Source organism: Ailuropoda melanoleuca, chromosome 1 (genome assembly GCF_002007445.2).
Source record: "Ailuropoda melanoleuca isolate Jingjing chromosome 1, ASM200744v2, whole genome shotgun sequence".
Lineage (NCBI taxonomy): Eukaryota > Metazoa > Chordata > Mammalia > Carnivora > Ursidae > Ailuropoda > Ailuropoda melanoleuca.
This window is the reverse complement of record NC_048218.1, coordinates 164,302,449-164,326,332: the sequence shown is the minus strand read 5'-3', so window position 1 is coordinate 164,326,332 and position 23,884 is coordinate 164,302,449. Positions and strand designations below refer to the sequence as shown.

At 35.4% G+C, this 23,884-nt stretch overlaps 1 protein-coding gene across 3 annotated transcripts in view; it reads left to right on the top strand.

The window, feature by feature from the left end:
- The first annotated feature begins 940 nt into the window (after window positions 1-940).
- SKAP2 (src kinase associated phosphoprotein 2) overlaps window positions 941-23,884 on the top strand; it is a 164,648-nt gene continuing 141,704 nt past the window's right edge. For 2 of the 3 annotated variants that reach the window (XM_002912858.4, XM_011223525.3), the window contains exons 1-4: window positions 947-1,230; window positions 10,618-10,723; window positions 11,297-11,322; window positions 19,801-19,908. In XM_002912858.4, coding sequence (XP_002912904.1) covers window positions 1,164-1,230; window positions 10,618-10,723; window positions 11,297-11,322; window positions 19,801-19,908 — 307 coding nt within the window. In that variant the 5' untranslated portion in view covers window positions 947-1,163. Of the gene's footprint in view, window positions 1,231-10,617; window positions 10,724-11,296; window positions 11,323-19,800; window positions 19,909-23,884 lie in introns of all 3 variants that reach the window. The other variant, XM_034669517.1, reaches the window with a different exon arrangement.

Here is a 23,884-nt window from a genome sequence, read left to right as displayed (position 1 = left end):
AGACCACAGTACAATCTTCAAAATACAATAGTAGCATGAAGGAAAGAGCTTTGTCAAGGCAGCAGTTCCCATATTGGGGGGGGGGTGGGATACACACACACGCTCAGAATATACATATATATAGAATATACATATACAGTATACAGAATATACACACACTTTAAAGGCACCAGAATGTGCCTTTTGGGTTTTAGAGAAAATATGTAAGAAGATTTACAGATAGATGACATGCAATAAATATTTGTCGGTCAGGTTGGAGTGAACACATTTTATAATTCCGTTCTACTAATCACCAGCAATTTTCTTTTTATGCTTATAGATGGGACGGTAGTATCTATGCCTATTTAGCTTTCTATTTTTTTATTTCCTAACACAAAAGGATAGTGAGTAGAATTTCTCACTCTTCCTTCGTAGTACGGAAAGTCTCCCAAACAGTAAGAATTAGGTAGAAAAGTAATTTAAGAGCCAGATAGCTCTCTGGAGCAGCTACAGACTGGCTTCTCAGGGAAGACTGGCGGAAGATGGGACTTGGGTTACCTCATTCAATCGGACAAAGAAGGCCATAATAGTTTAGGGCGGTCGGAAATTCCTTGTGAGTTACCACGCGAGGTATTAAACCTCGGCGGGCTGACCTTTGGCTAGAGGTCCCTTAATCTGAAAACTTAGGGGCACTTTGGATATCTTATTTTTCGGGATCCTGGAGAAACGGCCAGCAGTTTTGCAGGTACCAGTAACCAAAATGGCTGCAAGGCGCTTCAGGCTCCAGATCAGGTGATTCAGCTTCAGTCCGATCCCTTCCCACCAGCCGCTCCTCCCGCTCCCTTACGTAGGGGTAGGTGTGGTCTGTTCGGAGGCTTTTTTCCGAGGCTAGGAAAACCCTAGGATACACATGCGCAGTTGGGGCCCTCGGGCGCCTCGGATCTCCGCCCAGCCCATCGCCCCGCCCCGATCTGCCGGGCGGGGCTGGGCCGAGAGTCCAGCAGCTGCTGGCTGGGGCTTCAGTGACTTCCTTGTTGTGAGCCCCGGCCCGGCAGTGTCCGGACTCGTAGCACCGCTGTCCTTACCGGGACCGCTAGCCCGAGTCTAGGTCGCAGCCGCAACCTCAGCCCGTCGGTCCCCCTTTCAGCACAGGTCTTTTCCCCGCACGTCCCGCGCTCCCTAACATGCCCAACCCCAGCACCACCTCCTCTCCCTACCCCCTCCCTGAGGAAATTAGGAACCTGTTGGCAGGTAAAGAGCGGGGGAAGGGGGCGGGCAACGCGGCGGGGGCGGGGGCGAGGAGACGGCAAGCGGGTGGGGACAGAAGCGTTCAGCGTCTCTGCCCTCCCTCCCCACGCTTCCCGTGTCTCCTGGCCAGTGGGAGCAGGACTGGAAATGGGGAAGAGGGGGCTGAGAAAGGGAGTGGGCGTGTGTTGAAATTTGGTTCGAGGATGGTGGGGAAGCCCTCCTTGATGGGCAACACTAATGGGATCAGGACATTTCTGTAGGCATCGTGAGGACGTCGTGTGCGTGTGTGTGAGAAAGAGAGAGGAGAGAGGGAGGGAGAGAGGGAATGATAATGAGTGCGCGTGTGAGAACTGGGAAGGGATCAGAAGTCAAAGAAGTAGTTCTTCGGTGGCCTGGCCAATGGAGGAGAAGAGTGTAAAGATGCAAAAAGATGTCTGAGCTACAGGTGTTAGAGGTTGTGGGACGCAAGGTTTTGGCGTTTCTGAAAGTCTCTTTTTTTCTTAAACATTCACTGAGCTTTTATTTAAGACTTTCAAAGAGGGCCTGATTCTCAAATGGCCACTTGTCTTCAGCCTGAGTAACATATGAAAACAAAAAGGAAGTATGCGTTAAGGTCCAACTTCCTGTGTCACACGATGAAAGTACTTCATCTTTGCACCCTCATCTTCCCCTTTTCAGTTTTAAATGACCATTTATAGGAACTTACGTTAGGAGTTAAAGATGCGGTTCTTCAAGGATATTACGAATCCGCTACTAATTCATAACTCTACTAGATTATGGAAGTGTATATTTCTGCACAAAGTAGAAAACACATCTTTCTAGGGTAGCACAAATCTTACCTATCCTGATGCTATGGAATTCTTACCATCATTCACTTTGTCATAGGTTCATCAGAATTCTAGAAACCGAATTTTGATTGTTTTGGTTTAGTTGTCTCAGGTATTTATCTTTAAATCTTGGTCATTAATAGCTAGATTAAAAGGGTTTCTTTTAGATGTCTATTACAAGTTGCTTATTTTTAACTCTTAAAAATTAATATCTAAAATGTGACTTTTAAATAGTAAGTTGCTGTTAGAGCAGTGTGAGACTGAATCTCCTAATACGCTGTTTTGCTGGTTAGCATCATGAATATGATCAAGAGAATAAAACCAATAGCGTATGAATGCAGACTTACGTTTGTCTCAACACGATTACAGTGTGATAAATGCATTTGTTGTGGGATGGTATTTTACTCTAAGAATGTGTATTGTCATTAACGGGTACCACTAAGAAATGTAAAGAACTGTAAAGACTGATTGAAGGCAGCTTTTATTCCATTATATGAGAGTTTCCCATGAGTAATGATTTTGTTTTACTACAGTTAACATTTTCATTGTTACAATGCTGGAATTGCGTGTTTAGAATACTGTTTTAATAACCAGACCAGAGGAGTGTTTATCATTACTCCAGAAGTAGATGGCACCACTTCAGGATATTCTAGTTCTGAATTTTTGACTTCAAGAAATAAAGTACAGACCTGTGGGTGCACAACCTTTAAAGCCTAAGAACTCCAACAGGAGGCAGTTTGCTGTTTGGGTCCATAATCGTACTTTTGCAGATAGTAGGACATACGGTTTATGAGACTCATTATTCTGATTCCCATAGATTACAAATATTTCATGTGGCCCTTATGTGTGTAATTTGTTGAAAGCTTAGAATTACATAATATTTAAATTATCTACCAATGCTAACTTCCTATATACTTTAGCCACTTCTCTCTCCTTAGTCAGTTAATATGCCTGCATAATGTCCGAAATGAGTGTTTTAAAAGTCATCTTATTGATGTTTTCAATATTTCATATTACTAAACAAATCATATTTCAAAACACATGAAGTATTAAAAATATGAAAATATTAAAATTAAAAATATTAAAATTAAAAAATCAAAATTAATATTTAAATTTGGCTTATACTTTATTTTCAGAGGACACTTTCAAGAGGTATGGATTTGAGGGAATATCTATCTATCTATCTACCTATCCTTTTTAAAGAAATGAAACAAGTGAACTAGTGTTTTTTTCAGGTTTCTTTTTTAACTTACCATTCAAAGAAAGTTGTTAACATTTTGTGTTTGACTGTAATTAAAATCTTTTTGGAGGTAGGAAAGGTTTCAAGAATAAAGGTTCTCAGCAGATTTTTCACATTTTCCATCCAAAAAATTCTGTTGGAATTGTGCATGATTTTTTGCATAATTCAAGTGTGTTGGGTAATAGTACATGGTTAGATTTAAAATTGCTAAAACTATAGAGGGAGAGCATTGATTTGAATTTTAGAGATTGCTGGATTACCTAGTACTTTCTTTGAAACTAGAAGGAGATATTGGTAGTGGTGGTTGTAGTTAACAGTGGAGCACTCTGAGAATGCTTGACACCGTGCTAGAATTCCCAGGTAGAGAAGAAAAGGACCTAAACTTTTCAGGCACTTAAAATCCTTGCCTACAGAAAAAAAAGGATATGAAGTCAAAATATAATGTCTATCAAAATAACATTGCTCAGGCAGTTCCCTTTGTGTTCCATATGCCTATTATCCAGATCATTGTATGTCATATGTTAAATGTTTGACATTTGGACTGCTTGATAAAGATAGGTGCTCGATGTATTCTTATCAGTTTATATTATTTTCTTTGTCTTTGTTTTTCTTTCTGATTATAGCAGTTTTAGGCTTCCCTTCAATATTTGCTCCCCCTCTCTTCTCATTCCTTCTCCTCTAAACTATTCTATAGAAATGCAAAAACCCATAGATGCTATCATTCTTAACTCACATTTAATGTTACTCTTGAAAAAGTGGCTATATAGTTTTGACTATATATGATTTATATTTCTGTGGAATCAGTATATTAAATCTTGAAAGCCTATACTTCTTATAAAAGTGTTGTATTATTCTTTTGTTACCTGAATAGAAAAAAGATTATAGATATTTGTTAAAAGCAAATTTCGAACTGCCTATGCAGTACAGGCAACCTTTAATTTTTTTTCACAACAATGGAAGAACAGGTTTAGCCTGAATAATTGGAATCAAGGATAATTCCGAATCTTGTCCATTTAATCTTTTCCTACATCCAAATATTTTGACTAGGACTAACAGCAAGAATAATCTTGATTTATGTGAGTTTTTCTTCCAGGCAGGCGAGAAAGTGAGAGGAACTAGAACCACGGGTTCCCAACCCCCTTCATTTGTTTAATCATCCTTTGAATAGTGGAGTGTTAGTAGTTTGCTATCAGATATTCTCAGTCATTCTCATTCATTTGTTTTAGGACAACATATTTGAAGAGAAAAGCTTTAAGAGGATGCAAGTTTCTTTTTATTAAGTTAGAAAATGAAACCAATGCTAATAGGAGAAAATAGTGGTTGTCAGTACTCTGAAAAATCAAAACCAAACCAAACCAAACAAACAATAAACAAAGTGGCTATATGGTTTCTGCAAAGTGACCTTGAGGTTTTTTTCATAGGGCAATCTTGATTAGAAATATTGCATTTTTCCGTACTGGGGATTTCCAGAACATTTTTTCTTTTTTAAACTTCACACGTTAAAATTGATAATCCCTTTAGGGGCACAAGGTAAAGAATGCAATTCAGTTGAAATACAGGGAGAATTTTTTCAATGCTAAGAATAGTATGGTTTGATTTCCACCTTTCCTAAGTTTCACTTATAATTTGGTCAACATTTTGGGTTTATTTTTCCTATGAGAATTATTTATGGTACATCTAGTGTCCCATAATTTGCTTCTAGGGCATTGGCTGAGTATGTAAAGGGAAGAGTGCCACCTACTGAGTCACCAATAGTCACCTACTTCTTTAGCACCTGAATTTTCCTACAGAGCAAGAACAAGTCTGCCCCATTTTGGTAGTAATAACTCATTAGCATAAAGTTGCTCGAGGACATTTGATCTCAAAGTGAAATCAGTCTATGACACCTCTAAGGTTTTCTCTTCTAGAAATAGGAATATGTGTTTGTAAATCAAAGAATCAAAAATTTATAATTTCTTGTTATGGGTCGAATAACAGATAAATTAAGGTGTGATGTTCAGAAAATTATTTGCCTATATTAAGTGTATAATATCCTACTTTTGCTTGAGAGGGAATCTTTGGCTGGCTTGTTTTCCGGCATCGCTTTCCATTGGAAGTATTTTCATCTCAGATGACTACATAAGGCTCTTGATAGTATGTGCAGTTTTTATAGTTACTCAACCCAAGTTATGACTGAGTTTCTTTTTAAAAAAAGGAATCTAAATATATTAAAAAATGAGAAAAAATTTCCAAATGGGTTTATCTCTACATTATCAGCATTAAAGTATTACTAGAAGGAAGATAGAAACAACAGCGTAGGAAAAGCCTCTGGTGATTTGAAACACACTTCAGTTGTCTCTCATAAATTTAAGATTAAGTGTCATATATGGGTGATAAAAGTGGCATAGGCTAGTTTTTATATACTCATTATTCACTTAGTTTGTCTTTTTCAATTAAAGCCAAGTCTATCTTTTTCATTCCACTGAGTTTACATTTCTTTTTCAATCACATACTGAACACATTACAATAGATACTACCTAACAGTGAATATAGTGTAAATCTCAGACTAATGTGTTATTCACTGTGGCTTCTTTGAAAATGTGTGGTAAAAAGATTTTGATTATTATAAGGTGTTATTTATCAAGAGTCATCTTTTAGAGGTGAAAGATGTTCATCTATATTCTTCAGCAGCCCAGTTTTCTATCAAAATAAATCATTTAGCCTCCAAAGCCAATCTTGAAAATTTTGTCAGATGATTGGATTATAAGACTCAGGAATGTTTTACTTATTGTACTGTGAGAACTCCTTGTGCTCGTTCATGTCTCTTCTTCCATGTTTGGAAAATTCACAGTTCAGCCATAACCTGTAAAAGTGCTAAGCAATCAAGAGAAGACATTGATTAGAGAATCAATGACTTTTCACTTAGCCATTTTCCAAATTTGGGCATTGGCATTGCCCAGTTTAATTGATTTTTATGTTTTACCAGTAGGTGTTTGGTCAGACTGTACCCCTCCCCTTAACAGAGAAGAAAAACTTTTTTGTTTCTTTATTTTGTTCTGATGTCAGCTTAAAGTTTGGTTAGGATTCTTACCATATTAAGTTTGGTAATAGTACCTTAGTGAATACGCAGTAAAACCTGGCCCAATTCATGAAGTGGAGAAGGATGTGGAATTAAGTAAGTAAAGCCATTTGGAGGTGAGGTGTAATTGGTTTTACACTTATTGATGTGGAGCTGAGCACATAGTAGTGGATTCAGTCCAGTTCTTGGCCCCCTCTCCTGTACAATTCAGGCCATCACAGAGGCTGTGTGTGTGTATGCAGGCAAGCCTTCTCAGGGTGCTATTGCGTGGTTGGGAGAGGAGGCAGAAGACATCAGGTGTTACTTTTGTGACTTATTTACAACCTCCCAGGAAGTCATATTCCAGGCTGCTTGCTGGTGAAGGATGGGGAGGGCAAGTGGCCAAACCTCAGCTTTCTTCAAGAGTGGAAACCTGTATGTGAGCTTTGAATGGGTGGCAGTTTATTTTTTCATTTGCAGGAATTTAAGAACTGTTCTAACCTTTTATGGTTTCAAGTTTTTCACTGTGTGATCCATGTGGAAGGTGGTAGAAAGCAGTTAGCACCTCTCTCTCTCTCTCTCTCTATACCTGTCCTAGCCACTTGGACTATAGGGGGAAATGGAGGTGGGCAGTTTTTCTGGGGGTCCATTCCTACAGAAAAAGAAAAAAAAGAGGATATTGGAATACCATTCGGTGGTTTGGTATGTGCTGTGTTTGCCTCTTAGGGGTTGTGATGGCTTTTGAGAGGTTTCTAACTTAAACTGCGTGAGATTGCTGAGCCAAGACATGATGTCATCTTTTAATTTTGTTTTCAGACCTTAACAGTTATCTACAGAGCAGTTGTAAGTCTGATCTTCTCAGGGCCCTCTCCCCCAGATCTTTACAGCTGTACTGGGAGATAAGGTTTATTCTTGACAGCGTTAAGGTGTAAAACGAGCAAGAATCACCACCACATTTACAGTCTCTGGGATAACTTTTTCCTTGGTGATGACTCGGGGGCAGAGGCTGATGGAGATGGGGCTAATTCTGGGGTTAAATGCCAGCGGAGCTGACCCGTGGTCTGCGTGGCTGCGGGCGGGGTGGTGGTGGGGGTTAGACCTGCTGCGTTGGGGCTTCCGGGAACTGTGTCTCCGCGCGGGCCGGGCGGGTCCCCAAGCTTGGATGAGTGTGTGCGTGAGTGCAAACCCCTCCCTCTGAGGAAGAGGAATTCTCACTCGCCAGGCGGAGAGGCTAGGGAGGAGGCAGGCTGACCTTTTCTTGCAATCAAATTACGGTTGTTCCCCGAATTACGGGCAGTCTGGAGTCAGTGAACTCTACATATTAACCGAGGGACACGACCCCTAAAGGAAGGTAGAAAAGGGCTAACGCGCTCGCTAGTTTATCGTTTGCCCGGCTACTCAGAGCACAATAAAAAGCTTCAAATCTCTTTTCCAACCAGCCAGAGGAGCGCTTGATTCGTCCAGGACTTTTATTGCGCTTTTGAAATATTACCCTGGCTCTGAGCTACAAAGCCACAGATCCAGTCCCATTTGGCGAGGGCGCTGCCCCAAACCTATGCTCCCTGCTCATAGCTCCTATGACTGGAACCCCGGGGTTTAACACTCCCAAGTGTCGAGTGTTCGAGGACCGCAGAACCGAAGCGTCTCGCAGGAAAGCCCAGAGTAATTTAGCGCTCGCCGGGTCTTTGCGCTGGGCGAACATGGTCCCTGCTTTGCGCAGGGACGCGGCCGAAGGTCCCCCGTGCACCCAGAGGGTGTCCGGTGCCTGGGAGAGGCTGGTTTTATTCATTTCGAAAATAAATGGGCACAGTGTGGATTTGAAAGAAATAACCCAGATTTCAAAAACTTCAAAACCGACTGAATCTGTGAACACCAACAAACTAAGATTTCAGGAATCAATTCCACTTTAAAGTTCCTAACTTTTTTGTTAAAAAAGAGAAAAAAACACAAGAAAACAGCAAAAACGGTTCTTACACTTTTCTTGTCTCCTTAGGAAATAATTTATTAAAAAATCAGTGTTTATTAAATCTTTTTTGTTGCCTTATACCCCCTTTCTGGGATTAGTTTAAGAATAAATACGTCAAGACTACTCTAAAACGTTAGATCTTGCCCCTTGCCAGATCTCTGAATCTCCTCCCCCTCAACAAACAAACAACCCGATTCTTTCAGCAGTCTCATACTCTTATAACGAGCATTTCCTCGTAAAATAACATGGGTCAGAATTTTAAAAATATTTTTTGGGAGTGTTAGGAAACCCTGTATAGAGCATTGCAGCTTTTTATGTTTTCTGAGTTTTTATAGAACTGAAACGACCTTTTAAAGAAATAACTCTTGGTCTGTAATTCCTTCGTTATTGCTTCCGGAGATAGAAAATAGATCCTGTTTGTTTAAATTTGGATTGTGTAATGAAAATGTAAAATAGGCAATTAAATACTTGTGGATGAGGGAATTAAAGACAAACACTGAGTGAAAGTAACATTAAGCAGACTATTCACCAATCATTGTGCCAGAGATTCTCCTAAGTACTGAGTCCGGTTGGAAGAAAGAATCAGCACTAGAGATGCTACTCCTTCCCTTATTCCACTTTTTTAGTAGATTTATCTTAACCATCTCAAAGAACCCAGTGATCTTTTCCATTTCAGCTAATGTCTGAATGTCCGAAGGTTGCTTGTTTCTCTGGGTAAAAAAATTAGAGTGTAGAGGAGAGTGCTTTTTCGTGTGTGTGTTTTTAAATAAATAAGTTTCATTATTTTGAACTCACTTTAGAAGTCTGGGTCTCACTTGCACTGGTTATGAATTATGTCTGTATGTCCTCCTCTTCAAAATATGGACAGTTCAAGTAAAGAGAAGCTGTGGCATTTTCTTTTTTTTCGTTTTGATACTTGTAACATTAGTCATTAATGGACTTCAAACCAGAAAGCTATTTAAAAAAATTATTCCAAGATTAAATTTTAATTCTTTCCCTTGTCATATTGATTTAGTGAAAAATGGTCTTTATACATTTATTATGAATGTATGGGATAACAGTTTAATCAACTTTGCTTATTGGATCAAGATACTGTTGTAATCAAGAATTTAAAATCGATTACAACGTTCTATCTCAAATACTAGGTTTTAAATTGTTAATTATAAGTACAGTTGAAAGACTATTATAGTGCTTTGAATTAATTACATATACTATTATCATATGCTTTGGAACTGTCTTTTTATCAGTGTGAGTTAGGAGACAAAGTAGTTAAATAAAAAGAAAGTAAAACATACATACATCTCTTCAGTATGAAATATGGATGGTTTACAGTCATACTTTATGGTATCCTTTATATTAGATATCTCAAAGTAAGATTTGAACTTCTGAATATAAAATTAAAGTCGCACAATGGTTCATGAACAATATGAATGGGGTTATTATAAAATCAAACCAGTAAGGACTCGTTGGAATTTTGTACTAGAAAAAACTAGAAAGCAGAATAATTTACAAGTTTATTAAATTAAAAAAAAAAGAGGCCTTGTGGAAATGTTATATGAAGCCATGGAAATCTTATTTCTTGGTTACTATATTTTTAAATAGTGGATGAATCTATTTTTGCCACTTCTTCCTTTATTTAAAGAAATATTTCCAGGTGGTAATACCGAGGCAGAAAGCAAGAGCACATAAAACCGCACAGCAGATTATCTTTTTTTTTTTTTTTTTTTTGAAGGTGGCTGGTAGAATGGGTGGGGCAGGTAGGAAGGAGGAGGGTTTAATTTGGAATCTTGGCTTGAAGAAGGGATTTATTTTTTCCTTTAAAACATTAAATATTGCACATACCTAAAAATGGATTACACTGGAAAAAACAGGCCCTTGCCAGAGACATTAGCTTATATTGATATAATATTGTGAATGACCCATTCATACAGGAGCTTACAAAATACTATAAAATGATAGTAACACATGCATAAAAGCTCTGTGCTTGCTTTTATATGAGAGAATTTGTTTTATGGGGCACCATAGTTTATTAAAACTTGTGAGCTTCTCTCTGGTTTAATGATGCCAAACATCCAAATAGCATTTGCTGTGCTAAGCATAAGTAGAGCATACAAATTTTATTAGCTAAGTGGTGAGCAGATTTGTCCAACTTAGTATTTGAAACATATTTCTACTGTTATGCTTTGGATTGATAAATAACTGTAACAAATTGTACAGATATTAACACTTATGGGTAGAAACAATCATTGTCCTATTTGTCTTCACAAAAAATGATTCTTTCCTATAATTTGTATCCTGTTTCTTATATTTCATGGTTTAGATGTTGAAACATTTGTGGCAGACACACTGAGAGGGGAAAATTTATCCAAGAAAGCAAAGGAAAAGAGAGAATCCCTTATTAAGAAGATAAAAGATGTAAAGTCTATGTAAGTCACTTACTCGCTGTTTATTATTTCTTACTTAGAAACAACTTTGTAGTTAACATTTTAATAAAGAATTATCACGGAATTACTTTTTTTATGTCCTAATTTAGTTGGTGTTAAATATTTTAAGGGACAAAATATATGTTCTCTATAATAGTTTTTAAAAATTGACACACTTGTATTATCCTTTTTTGTGAAGGTTCTTGATTATATATTTTTTCTAAGCATTCTAGCAAAATCCAACTGTTTATTTTGATTATTTGAGGATATATTTGGTTTAAATAATAAGACAAAGGTAGGTTGAGAATTTTAATATAAATAGCTCTAGATATGGAAATGAATAAATGTATATCATGAATATTAAAGATTTTGATTCTACTACTGTGTCTTAGGTCTTCAAAAATACTTTTATTATAAATCCATAAGCCTTTCGGAATTGTTATTTCAGGATAGGAAGTACTTTTTTCTCTAACTGTGTATTTATGACATAGATTTTAAAATATTGCCAACGAATAGACCTTGTTTTGATTTGTCACCCCTCATTTTAAAATATGATATTCTTGCTTTATTTTCCAGCTATCTTCAGGACTTTCAAGACAAAGGTAAATTCTCAAGTTTGTCCACCTTGAAGTTTTTTATCCTTGTAGAGATGTTCAATAGGGTAATCTAAAACATACTAAAATTTGATAGTTGGGATCAAAATTTATATTTCTATATTGTATACTTAGACTTTCAAGATGAGAGTGCTAGCTCCCCCTGCTGAGAAAAAAATTAAAAAGCATATCCAGAATCTACTCTGCACAATCTCCTGATGCAGAAATCTTATGTATTTAACATTCTTCGGTGTTCTGATGTTTTTTCACGTTGTGGCAGAACTTTGTTAAGACAAGTATATACTTGCAGCTACACATGGAGTCATTTGGTAAAGCACAGGTGAGATACCAAGCCTACACCATTTAACACCGCAGAGAAGATTCTATAGCTGTGATGGGATCAGAGGGCCTGTGGCTGGCTGCTCATAGGTAATGTTTTTGGAGAGTAATTGTCTTAAAACAGTGTCAATTTTTGATTGAAAACACGAGTAGAATCTTTTCCAAATGCTGGTTTTTATTATTGTGATTCTTCTGATATGAATAAATGTATGCTATAGAAATTTTCAGAGCAGGAGTTCAATTTATTTGTTTGAAATATGTGAGAGTGCTGGTAACCTGATTGACTTCCTTTAGATTTGGGGGACAGTTGTTTAGCATCTTGAAAACCAAATCAGGAAGGGTATAGGAAGTTCCTACTATTTCATGTCTTCAGTTCTGTAAGGGAAACTGGGTATGGCCCTTACTTCCAGGATGCTCATTCATAGGTCATGACCTGAAGCCTGTGGATGCTGGTATGAGGGTCACAACATGAGGTCAGCTAACCTGTGTGGAGTTAGGATCTGGGTTTGGGGAAAAACAGTATGGCATCTTCTATAGCAGATACCACAGAGTAATTCATATCTCTGCCAACTGAGTAGTGAGAGAGTAATGACAGTTTCAATAAACCAAGTACTTCACCAGACAGACCTAGATCCAAATACTTAAAAGGAAACCATAGTTTTCTTTTCGCATTAAGTCATCAAGAACGTTGTGATTGAAGGCACTAGAAGAGATTTTTTTTTCCATATGGAAAATTTTAACACTATTAAATAAAGGGAAGAGCAGAAAACTCTTCTTCCCCACAAATACCCGCTTCTTTGTACTTGACAACCAATCCTGAACTGTGGGTTTAATCATACTGCATTTTGTTTGGTTGAATATAGACATCATGAATTTATGCATTCTTACTGTAACTTTTCTACAGTGCACTGTTTATAGAGGAATACTAGATTTTAGGTTCTGTCTTAAAAGACATGTTCTGTTCCTGTGATTATTTATCAAACTCTCATTGTGACTTAATTATTTGTACATTAAAAATTTTTAAGCTAAGAAAGCATGATAATGAAGTCATTGTATAATTGTATATGATTCAATAATAGGGTAGGAATTTTGCCTTTAGTATTCTGGTTTAGGACTTGTTCAGATGTGTAGATATTAAAATTATATTGCTGAGATACAGTTTTTGTCTCTAAAGAGAATGGAAATTTATAGTATTTGATAGAAAGTAAAAAATGAGCCTAGAATAGGAGTTCAAATACCATAGAATTCAGAGATTCCCCATAACCATTTTTCTCTGAATAAGTCATTTGTAGTTCAATATTCCTGTATTGAATTAACTAATCACCAAGAGTCCCTGCTTAAAAGTAAGCCTATGAATAAATTAGGTGTATACCTTGGAGAAATATGAGAAGCTGAGTAATTTTATGCCATTATACCCTCAAAGTATATTCAGCTTTGTTCTAAAAAAAATTATTCCTGTAGTTAGGGGTAGCAAAGTTAGTACAGACTTCATAGTTACAAAGTAATTATTCAAGATACATCTTTTTTTAAAAATAGGAAATTAGTAATTATCAAATCTCTACATTGAGTAAACTCATCTAAGTATGTTTCGATAGTGCTGCTTTTCTTTTTTTTCTTATATTTTCTCTTTGAGGTTTTGGGCTGTCTTCATCCAAGGAAACCTGGGCAGAATTCCTTTTGGCTGTTTTCCTGTTCTTTCTCTCTTTTTCTTCCTCACACACTCTCTCTCAGGTCAATATGGGGTCACAATGAAGTAAACAGAGGATTTTTCCCCCTCCTTTTTACTTTTATATTCCTATTTCACCAATTTTATCTTTTTAAAATGGCAGTTAAATACCATTTTAATATCATTAATGGAAGAAAAAGGGACCTGGTGAACAGTGCTTGAATAAAATGAATTAATTCAGTTATTCCGAATTATTAGTTTGTCTAATGTACATGGGTGTTTATCATCCTTCCTTACTCCTTCTGTATCTCCTCCCTCCCCTTACACTGTAGGTACTACCCCCTCATCCTGAGATTTAACAATACAAAAATTATAGTTTGATGTTTTTCAGTTCTTAAAACTAGTTGAATTGGTAGGGTTGTTGAAACACTGAGCTGCATTGATCTTAGAGGATTTTTAACAAGTATTTCTTTTTTTTTTTTCGGTGAGAATAGTTTGAACTTGTAGAAACTTATTTTATTACAGTGGCTCTTGGATATTGAAGCTTGTTCATTAAGTTAATTTCTATTTGTTGTTTATATTCATTTTCAGCTATTGTCTGAAAGCTTCCCTTTTCATTTCTTTAATTTATTAAGGATTCTTGATTATATCTCCTTCTATACTCAAGTCTGGATTCTCCATTGAGATCTGATAAATTGTGAGTTTAGAATAAATTATCAGTTGATTTTCTAAATTCCTTAGTTTTACTTGTGTATAAGAAAGATTTGAATCTAAGCAACTAGAACCCATCTTGCTTGGTTCGGTCCCTGTTACTTATTTGAAATTTTCCCTATTCTATCTAGAATAAAGAGCTCCTTCTTTTTTTTTAAGATTGTATTTATTTATTTATTTATTTATTCGAAAGCGTGTGCATGAGAGGGGGGAGGGGCAGAGGGAAAGGGAGAGAGAATCTTCTTTTTTGAAGATTTTATTTATTTATTAAGAGGAGGTGAGTGTGGGTCAGATGCAGAGGAAGAGAGAGAATCTCAAGCTGACTCCACGCTGAGCATGGAGTGTAACTCAGGGCTTGATCTCATGACCTGAGCCAAAATCAAGAGTCAGATGCTTAACCGACTGAGCTACCCAGGTGCCCCAGAGGGAGCTCCTTCTTAGATCCTTTAAATATTGTACATGATGGGGGGGCCTGGGTGGCTCAGTCAGTTAAGTGTCTGCCTTCGGCTCAGGTCATGATCCCAGGGTCCTGGAATCCAATTCCGAATTAGGCTCCCTGCTCAGTGGGGAGTCTGCTTCTCCCTTTCCCTCTGCCCCTGCCCACCCCTTGTGCGCGCTCTCTCTCTCTCTCTCTCAAATAAATAAATAAAATCTTAAAAAAAAAATATTGTGTATGATGGAGTAACTATCCCTAGTTTCCTATTCTTGGTTGCAATATAGCCTAATAGTATAGAGTGTACTCCTGAATTTAAGTTTCATGCACTAAAATTATGCTACTTTTAGAATTATTTTAGAATAGAATTATGATTATCTTAGAATTTGTTCCTGTCATATGACATGGTCAGAAGTCCCTTAAATGTGATCTGAAGTAATTATTTTTTTAATGAAAATATATTACTAATTGAGTAAAGACTGTTATTGATTGAGTATAAGACAGAATTTTCTGATATACATTAGGTATATGATAAAAAAGTTTTACTTGTATCTTGCCTTTATATTAGTCTTTTTTTTACTCCAGTGTAATTTAGGTATGATTAAATTCTTTATAAAATGATTAATGTGAAGATACCTATGCATGACACATAAATGTCTACTGATTCAATAAATATTATATTAATGTGTATTCTCAGATTCGACTTCATATATCAAGAGGATTTAAGTAAATCTTGATTTATAATTCAGTTTTCAAATAATTTTTGAGGAAATTATAAATTATCGAAAGAAGGACATATTAACATGAGACAAATATTCCAAGAGAATATTTTCAAATTTGTAAAATATTAGTGTCTATAGCTTAAAAATGTGAACATATTGTTTTCAGTTCCGTTTAGATGCTAAAGCTAAAATGCTCTCATTTTCTTCTTTAAAATATTTTTCCTCTAATTAAAAAAATTATGTAATCGATTTTGTCCTTGAGACTTCATTGATATTGTTAAATATGCATAGATTTACTTAGCAATTTCCTTTACCTCATTTGTGTTATTAGTTTATTAATGGACTAAAGTGCCTTTTTTAAATAGCCGTACTGTTAGGTAAGAAGGGATTCATTTTAGTTTGTTCTGATGGAATCCTTAAGAACACAGAAAAGTCAAAAGTTTGGATGATGTTTAATTTCCTTTCCTTTATCCTTTTTAATATAGTATAGTTTGGTTGAAAGTTCTCCCACCAGTGAAATCTGAGCAAATAACTTGAACTCTCTCCCTGGCCCCCACCCATCTCTGGCCTTGTACAAATGTGTTAAGTATGTCTGAAATTATGGGGCCTATAGTAGAAGAAGTGTAGTTCAGAGGTAGTGCTTGAGAAATGATGTCCTGATTTTAAAGCTCTGCCTAATACGTGCTTGCTAGTAAGCCCTCCGACTGCAGACGAGTTATGCACAGAATCTCCTTCCTTGTGGTGACTTAAATCTTTCAAAGTCTTAAGAATTAAACTACAGATTCCCTTAAGAAATGACACGTTAAATGCTTAATTCTGTCAATTTATTTGTATGTTATTACTTGAGAAATTAATTTGGACAAGCAAACGGAGTAGAGAATTAGAAATTAATTTGTTTTCACTCAAGTCATTTTCTCCTCAAGTTTGCCTTTCATGCTTTAAAGGGGGAATGACTATCACCTAAGTTTTAGGCATATTATTTAGTTTCATGTTTACCCAATTGTGTTTCAGATAGGACTTGTTTGACAAAACAAGCAGTAAATTGGTTCAGTCACCTTCAGCAGTGGGGGAGATCATGACTGTTCAGCTGCTGGTGTTCTTCATCTCCAGGCATTCAGGAAAATCTTAATTGAGGATGAATGCTATAATAAGGAAGGGATAATAGTGATTTGAACTCAATTATTATAAACTTAAAAATGTTTATCAGAGAAATATGCTGCTGAGGTAAGATTCAGCTTTGATTTTGCCATGATATTTAAGTTACCACTGAAATTATAGGAAGGGAAGTCTTGGATCATTGTCTTTTAGACTGTTAACTTTGTATCGTTAATTAAACTTTTAAAAGTTGTGGGATAAATCAAATGGTTTTCTAGGGAAACAAGAGACAGTATTAATGAGCAACAACACCATAATTATCCTTGTGAGTACATAACAGGGACACATTCATGTCTTTTCTTTGCGCAATAACTTTTACAAAGAAGTATTTTTAAACTGATCATTAATTTTATGACCACAGAAATGAGATGCAAAATTTATGCTGTTGTCATTGGCACAGGCTCAAGGCACCACTGACATTATGTGTGATTGTAATAGAATGGCTGCCAGCTAATGATTCTGTAGACATTTCATTTGAGCATGCTTTTCTTTTAGATGTCTGATTAGGCTGTAATGCTTTCAATTATGTCTGTAAATTGTATTGGATACGTTTACCTGATGCCCATTGTTGCTTTGGAGTTCAGTTTTCTATTACATAAACACAAGTTGAACATTTACCTTTTAATTTATAGAAGTCTTTGCAGGTAGAGCTGCAAATACTCAGCCCGTGGGGAGAAAAAAAAAAAGCTTTGCACTACTCAACAGCGACCCCTGTGTTCAATTAAAGGTCCTTATAATACCCCTCTTTATTGGGTTGAAAAAAAATAATTGGGAAGGAGGAAAAGGGATGGATCATCACGTGAACAGTAGTAAAATGAAGAAGACCATTTTGAAAAATGATGTGTCCTTTCAACCTAATGCGGGTTGAAAAGGGAATAACCGTATATAGATATCACAGAGATTAAATTTTTTTTTTTTTTTAACTTTCTGGGTTAATTCAAGGGAGCTTAAAAAGGGGGAAAAAAGGAGGGGAGGAGGAGAAATGAAGCCAGTAGCAGTATTTAATTTATTTTGTTTTAGATAAGTGTAAATTATCCCATTAATTGTAAAAAAAACATTTGAAATGAGCTGCAGTTCTTAGAATGGTAAGCTGAAGACAATTTAATAAATAATATAAAAAGTTTTTAAAAAAAAACACAAAAACCACAGAAGTCTTTAACATGTTAGTAACCAACTTGTATAAAATATTCTTAACTCATTAAATATTATTTTATAGCCTTAATAATGATCCTTTTGCTGTGTACATACATAAATACAGATCAAGGTGTGCATGTGTGTATGTGTGTATATACATGGATACACACATAAAAACATAATGGGTATTATCAAAAGATAACAAATCCTGATTTTCAAAACTTTTTAACTTTTAATTTTTTTCTGTGTATTTCACATAGAGTTTAATACATTTAAGCCTGAGTATCTGAATCTTTTTCAAAATCATTTCCTGTGTTCATTGGTTTTACTCTTGTATTTTTATATACCTAATAGTGTAATATGCTAAGTGCTAAGTTGAGGCAATATATATGAAGTATCTTGATAATTTTTTTTTCACAGCAAGATTTATTTTATAGCTCACGCTATGAAATATCCTTAGCAAATGCATACCATAGCAATTCTGACTTTATCGAGAATATAAGGATACTCCAGCAACTAAGAGCAATTGAGAATTTTGTGATCTTTACTGCTATATATTCCATCAGCTGTCATTCCATGTCCGAACATATTTTTACTAGCATTTTATGAGGTTCTCTCTTACCTCATATTTAAAATCAGAGCATGCTTTTCATAAGAGAAATATTGTAAGGGATCACTGAATGTTCTGAAAAGTACTTTGAACATTTTAGTCTTTTTTTTTTTAATTTTAAGATTTTACTTATTTATTTGAAAGAGAGAGCATGAGCATGGGCAAAGGGAGAAGCGGACTCCCCACTGAGCAGGGAGCCCTATGTGGGACTTGATCCCAGGACCATGGGATCATGACCTGAGCAGAAGGCAGATGGTTAAGGGACTGAGCCACCCAGGTGCCCTGCTTTGAACATTTTAAAAGAAAAAGAAATTAAGATCTAAAGAATGAATAGTGTTTACATTTGTTCCTTGGATTTTTTTGGGGGGAAGAAACATCCCCATGTGGTGCACCTGGTGGTGGAATCACCAAGGACAGTAAGATAGTCCTCTGTCTTCTGCTCTTACTGCCTTGATGGGAGAGAGCCCTATCTTTTTCAGGATAAGGATGATGGATGCTGATGAAATGCCAAAATTATAAAGAAATAGAGATGAATATTGATTTTTTTAAATTACTATCGCGGTGTTCTGAAAGGGGCTATTTCCTCTACCAAAAATATGGTGAAAAATAGGGTGCCACCCATTAAATGGATTTTAGAGGTTACAGATGTTTTTTGGAGAGAGTGGTAGCTTTAATCTGGATCTGCTCAGCAACCGTGGTCTTAAAGTAATGCTGTAGGTTCTTTAGGATTCCCATGGAGGTTTTCGTCGTGCTTTTTGGGTAATCCCTGAGGTAGCTGGTCTTCTCTTGAATTATCAGATAATTGATACTGTATAAAGCATACAGTTTTTTGAATTTTGTTGAATTTTGTTTGGATGTGGTTGAATATGGTTGAAAAATGAGTGCTTATATGTAACCAAGCTAGCAAATATCTGATTCACTGTTTTTTTTTTTTTAATTATTCTAAATGGGTATGTGGAAAAAACCCAAACCACAGGATTTTATTGTGGGGATTAAATGACTTCAAACCAACCCACCAACCAACCAACCTAGGATTTGGAAATCATGTAAAAACTGGCTAGAACATTTAAAAAAATGGTAACATATTACTGAATGAAAACTGAAGGTGTCAAGTTGTAAATCACTTTGTTTGAACTTAAAAGGGTATATGAGTTTTAAAGTAGTTTTTCCCATAAAGGATTCCTGCTCTTGAAAGTGCTATCGAGTATTTTTAATCTACTCTGATGTAACCCTGTGATTTTTCATGAAAACATAAAATGTGCCTATGGCTTTGAATTATCAATTTCTCATCATAATTTTTCAAATTATCGAATAGGTAAATGGAATTAACTTGAATTATTTTCTCTCTTATGCTTTCCATTTCTTTTGTTGTTATTTGTTATTATTTTGGTTCTGTTTCTTTTTTTGTTTGCTTCTTTGTTTTAGATACACAGTCTGTTTTACCCTGCTTCTACTTTTTTTGTATTCATCTTTGTAGAGACCATCATAATTTTGGAACTTGTATCCTTTTGTCTCAGAAATAAGCAATTGTCCACTGACTTCCAGATACTCTTACTTTATTTAAGTTACAGTAGATATATGTTAAAATAGGATCTATTTTTACTCTGTTCTTCCATGACAGTGACTAGGTTCAATAGTAAAGTTTACCTCTCTTTACAAAGTAACATTTTTTAAAGATGGCTAATGTATAAACGGCTTTTCTCTGACTCTTCTGTAGGTGATGCAGAAGAGGGGGAAGAATATGATGACCCTTTTGCTGGGCCTCCAGACACTGTGTCATTAGCCTCAGAAAGATATGATAAGGATGACGAAGCCCACTCTGAAGGTATGTGATATTTTGCCATCAAATACACCTTTAGATATTCCAACACAAGCCAGTGCAGTGCGTAGAGGTGGTGGTCTTGTCAGAAAGCAGCAAATGCGGAGGCTTCAGTTAACTTACCTTTACCAGAACCTTTTAAGGAACAGAAGAGCTCTCTCTAGTGGTTTTCTTAAGTATGTAGTTCCTTCTTTTCCTAGGAAATTTTCTTGACTAGAATTTTTTAGAGAGTATTTACATTGTTGTATGAATATTATTAGTGAGTTTGTTGGTTAATTTAATATTATCAGATTCTTGCTTAATTTTATTGTGCTGCCGAATGGCTTCTTGTATTATTTATTTTATAAATAATGAAAAAGATTTTTGATCTTTTTTTTGAAAACTTCATATAAAATGAGTTCATAAAATATTAAATTAATTATTCTTACATTGCCTTCTCACATTGACAGGTTTTCATCAAATCCTTCTTTTAATATACATTCTCATTTTTCTCTGTCACCTAAAGATACCCATATTATGCAATAGTATTATAATGTTTTGTATTAATTGAATGAGTAATAAAGTCAATTGTCTATCTCTTCATAATTTTTAAAAACTCGCCAAAGTTGTGAAACTTGCTCTGAGTGTAGCGCGTGCTTTCTCTGTTATAGCCGGCTGAGTGCATCTGCATTCTAGAGACCTTATAAGGGTGATATATAGTTATAAATTAAGAATGTGTATCGATAAATTAGCCATGCATATTAATTCGTGGCACTCAAAGTTTCACGGAGACACAGAAATGAATAATGCCTTCTGCCACTGTATGATGATCAGACTGTGCGGTTCCATCTCTAAATACAATTGCTGAATGAAAATATGCTTCCTGCAACAGAGCACTCCACATTTTATGTTATCCAGATTATTCCCTTTGGAAACATAAATTGCTTTTATGAGGTATAAAATTATGTCTATTGCAGAACAGGGATAAGTCAAGTGCATGCATAAGTGATAAACATTCTAACCACTGATTCAGAACAACACAATCTTTTTTTTTATATTCAGAACTTTGTACAATGTGTAGCAATAATAATCATATCCATTTTATGTTGAATTTTACATTTTGGCAAACATTTCATTTCTATTTTTAAAGGAAGAGATTTCTTTCTCTCGTAGTCCCTATTTTTTAAAAAGATGCACATTTCTCTTCAGTCACACTTCTTATCTGAAACAGAGCATTACCCTTCCTAAACTGGTCTTCAAAAGCATTTCTACTAGAAAATGTTTTATAATTGATGAAATAATATTTTCAGGCAAAACACTGAATCATTATTTGAGTTGAACTGTTTTTCAGACACATTATAATGATTTGTTTTGCTTCTCTGTTAAGTGTTGGTAGATAGAAATGAGTGTGTGGGTATATGTATACATATACAGAAACAGAATATTTATACTCGAGGATATACATGCAACACACACAAAATATTTGTAGAATATATATGCTCAGAGTTTTAAAAAATAGCATAAATAATTTGAAGTACAAGGGAGCATTACATACATTCTTTAAAAATTTTAACCTAAGAAATCCAACAATTAAATATCTATGTGAGCCAGTGTTTTGTTAGAAAAAGTGAATTATTATTAAATTATAACGCATTTACATAATTAGCAGATTTTTAAATTATGAATAAATAATTTATCATGTTTGTTTTCATAGCCAGATATATAGGAAATACATTAATAGCATGAAAAAGATTTATTGTTAAAAGATTACATTACCAGTATTTGAGTATTATTTAATAACTTTTATTTATGCATAGCATTAAGTTTTTTGTTAAATATAGGTGCATTTTCATTAGTGTCGGTATAAGCAATTCTTAAGTAGATTGAAAATTTAACTTTTAGTATTATTTATTTTTTGTATATAAAAATGTCATATATGATAGTTTTACATTTTCTTCTAAGAATATTATGAATTAATTTTAAAACTACCACTTGGACTTTTAACTTCCACTCTGAAATGTCCTCTAGTCATACCAGTCCTCTCCCTTCAACGTAGATTTGGTATGTGTTCTCTTTCCCTTGCCGAATAAATTTTCCTTCATTATGGGACCTCAGTCTAATGATATATTAATTATAAAAAGATAATGCATTTAACAATAAGTATAACTAAATTAGCACAGGTCACCAAAAGGCCTTTTGTCAAATCAGATTGTTGTTTTGTCCTTTTGACTTTTACCTTATGGTAGGCACTAACAAAGTATCTGAACTTTGATGGATTATAAACTCTAAACATGCTATGTATTTTTCATAATGCTAATGTAATTTTCGAGGTACTGAAAAGGTCAAACCTGCACATCTTTGTGTGCATTCTAAGTCTGTCTTTTCCTTTAATATTTCTTTTTCTCTGTTCCTCTGGTTCAAAAGTTCACTCAGTTCCCAAATGGCTACCTAATTTTCCAGTTATTCCCTCAAGCCATATGTGTTTTGGTTTCTTTATGGTTTATTAGGTACTGTAGGAAAGTAGCATAAGTTATATCTTCTAATGAAATTCAAGCACACTTCAGTGATGCTTCGACTTGATTGCTGGTAGCAATTAAATCACAGCCAAGGAGAATAATGCATAATCTCACAAGGTCCAGACACCCTATAGAAATTGAAAGGGGATGAAAACAGAAAACAAAAACAAAGTCTTCAAACCCTGCCAGACACTCTGTTTCCAGCCTGCCTTTTTTTTTTTTTATTGGCCAACTGCCTGATTGATAGCAAAATCATAACTTGCTGCATGCTAACAGGCAGAGTTCACTTGTAGGTTATTGTGAGCTGATAAAGGGTTAGATGGAGTTTTGATTTTCGCATTGGACCTTGGTACACCAGATTAATGGAATTTCAATGAGAGACTAGAGTAGCCACAGCTTTGTCAGAGAAACAGATGGAGATTCTATAGTCATGTCTACTCATTAATACTAGTTGCCTGAAAGGTGTGCTGCTTCTCTATACAAAAGAGTTGATATAATTGATTTTTGAGTGGTGCATTGAAAAAAAGTACCTTATTGATGACTAGAATTGTAACATAGATGGTGACAGATTTTTGTGTAGCTTGTAGCGTAAAAAATATTGTAGTTTGTAATTTTTTCTTCTCTCTCTTCAGAGGCACTTTTTATTTTTATTTTTTGAGGGGAAATACATTTTAAGACAATAGCAAAAAAGGAGAGAGTGACATGCTAAATTAGCTTCTAAGAAAAACAGTAAGAGTCTGTATTTTATTTATGCACGATTGCATGACTGCTGTTAGTTTCATTTTGATGTGGTAATATTTATAAAAAACCATACTTACTAGAAATTTCATTTTATTAACTTTGTGCCTTATTTTTTCTGGGAAATTTGAAACAAATCATAACGGTTTCCACACTAGATTGCTGTTAGAAGTTTTATTGTACTGTGTGGCTGGATAAATGGAAGTGTTAATATAAATGGCACATGTCAGTAATCAGATAGTATTAGAGAAAATGAAACTCAAAACCTTAAGGGAGAATACCCTTTATTGTACATATGTTAGAACGCTTGCTTGGGTGCTAAGGTGGGAGATGCAGGGTAGCCTTTAGACACTATATAATGACTTGGGTTTCCATTTTTCTATTCTGAAATCATTTTTCATTCACTTCCGTCATTTGCAAAAGAAGGCTTCTAACCACGTAGCATTGTGGGAAGTCCCTGAGGTAAGGTGAACAGATTCGATGAGCTAGAAGACATATATCGGCTCTACCCGTCGATGATAGGTCGAAGAATCCCAGTGGACGTTTGTTACAAATCTGATTCAGTCCTAAACCATAATCACTTTGTGGATAAGAATCTGGAACCTCTAGGGTGTGAATATAGGAAGGCTAAAATGAAGCTAAAGATATAAAACAGTCATTTATTGTCCTGGTATCTTCCTAACTAAAAATCCCCAAGTATAGGTTACTGAAAACTGTAGGCATTGCGAGGACATAGCTTTATATGAAAA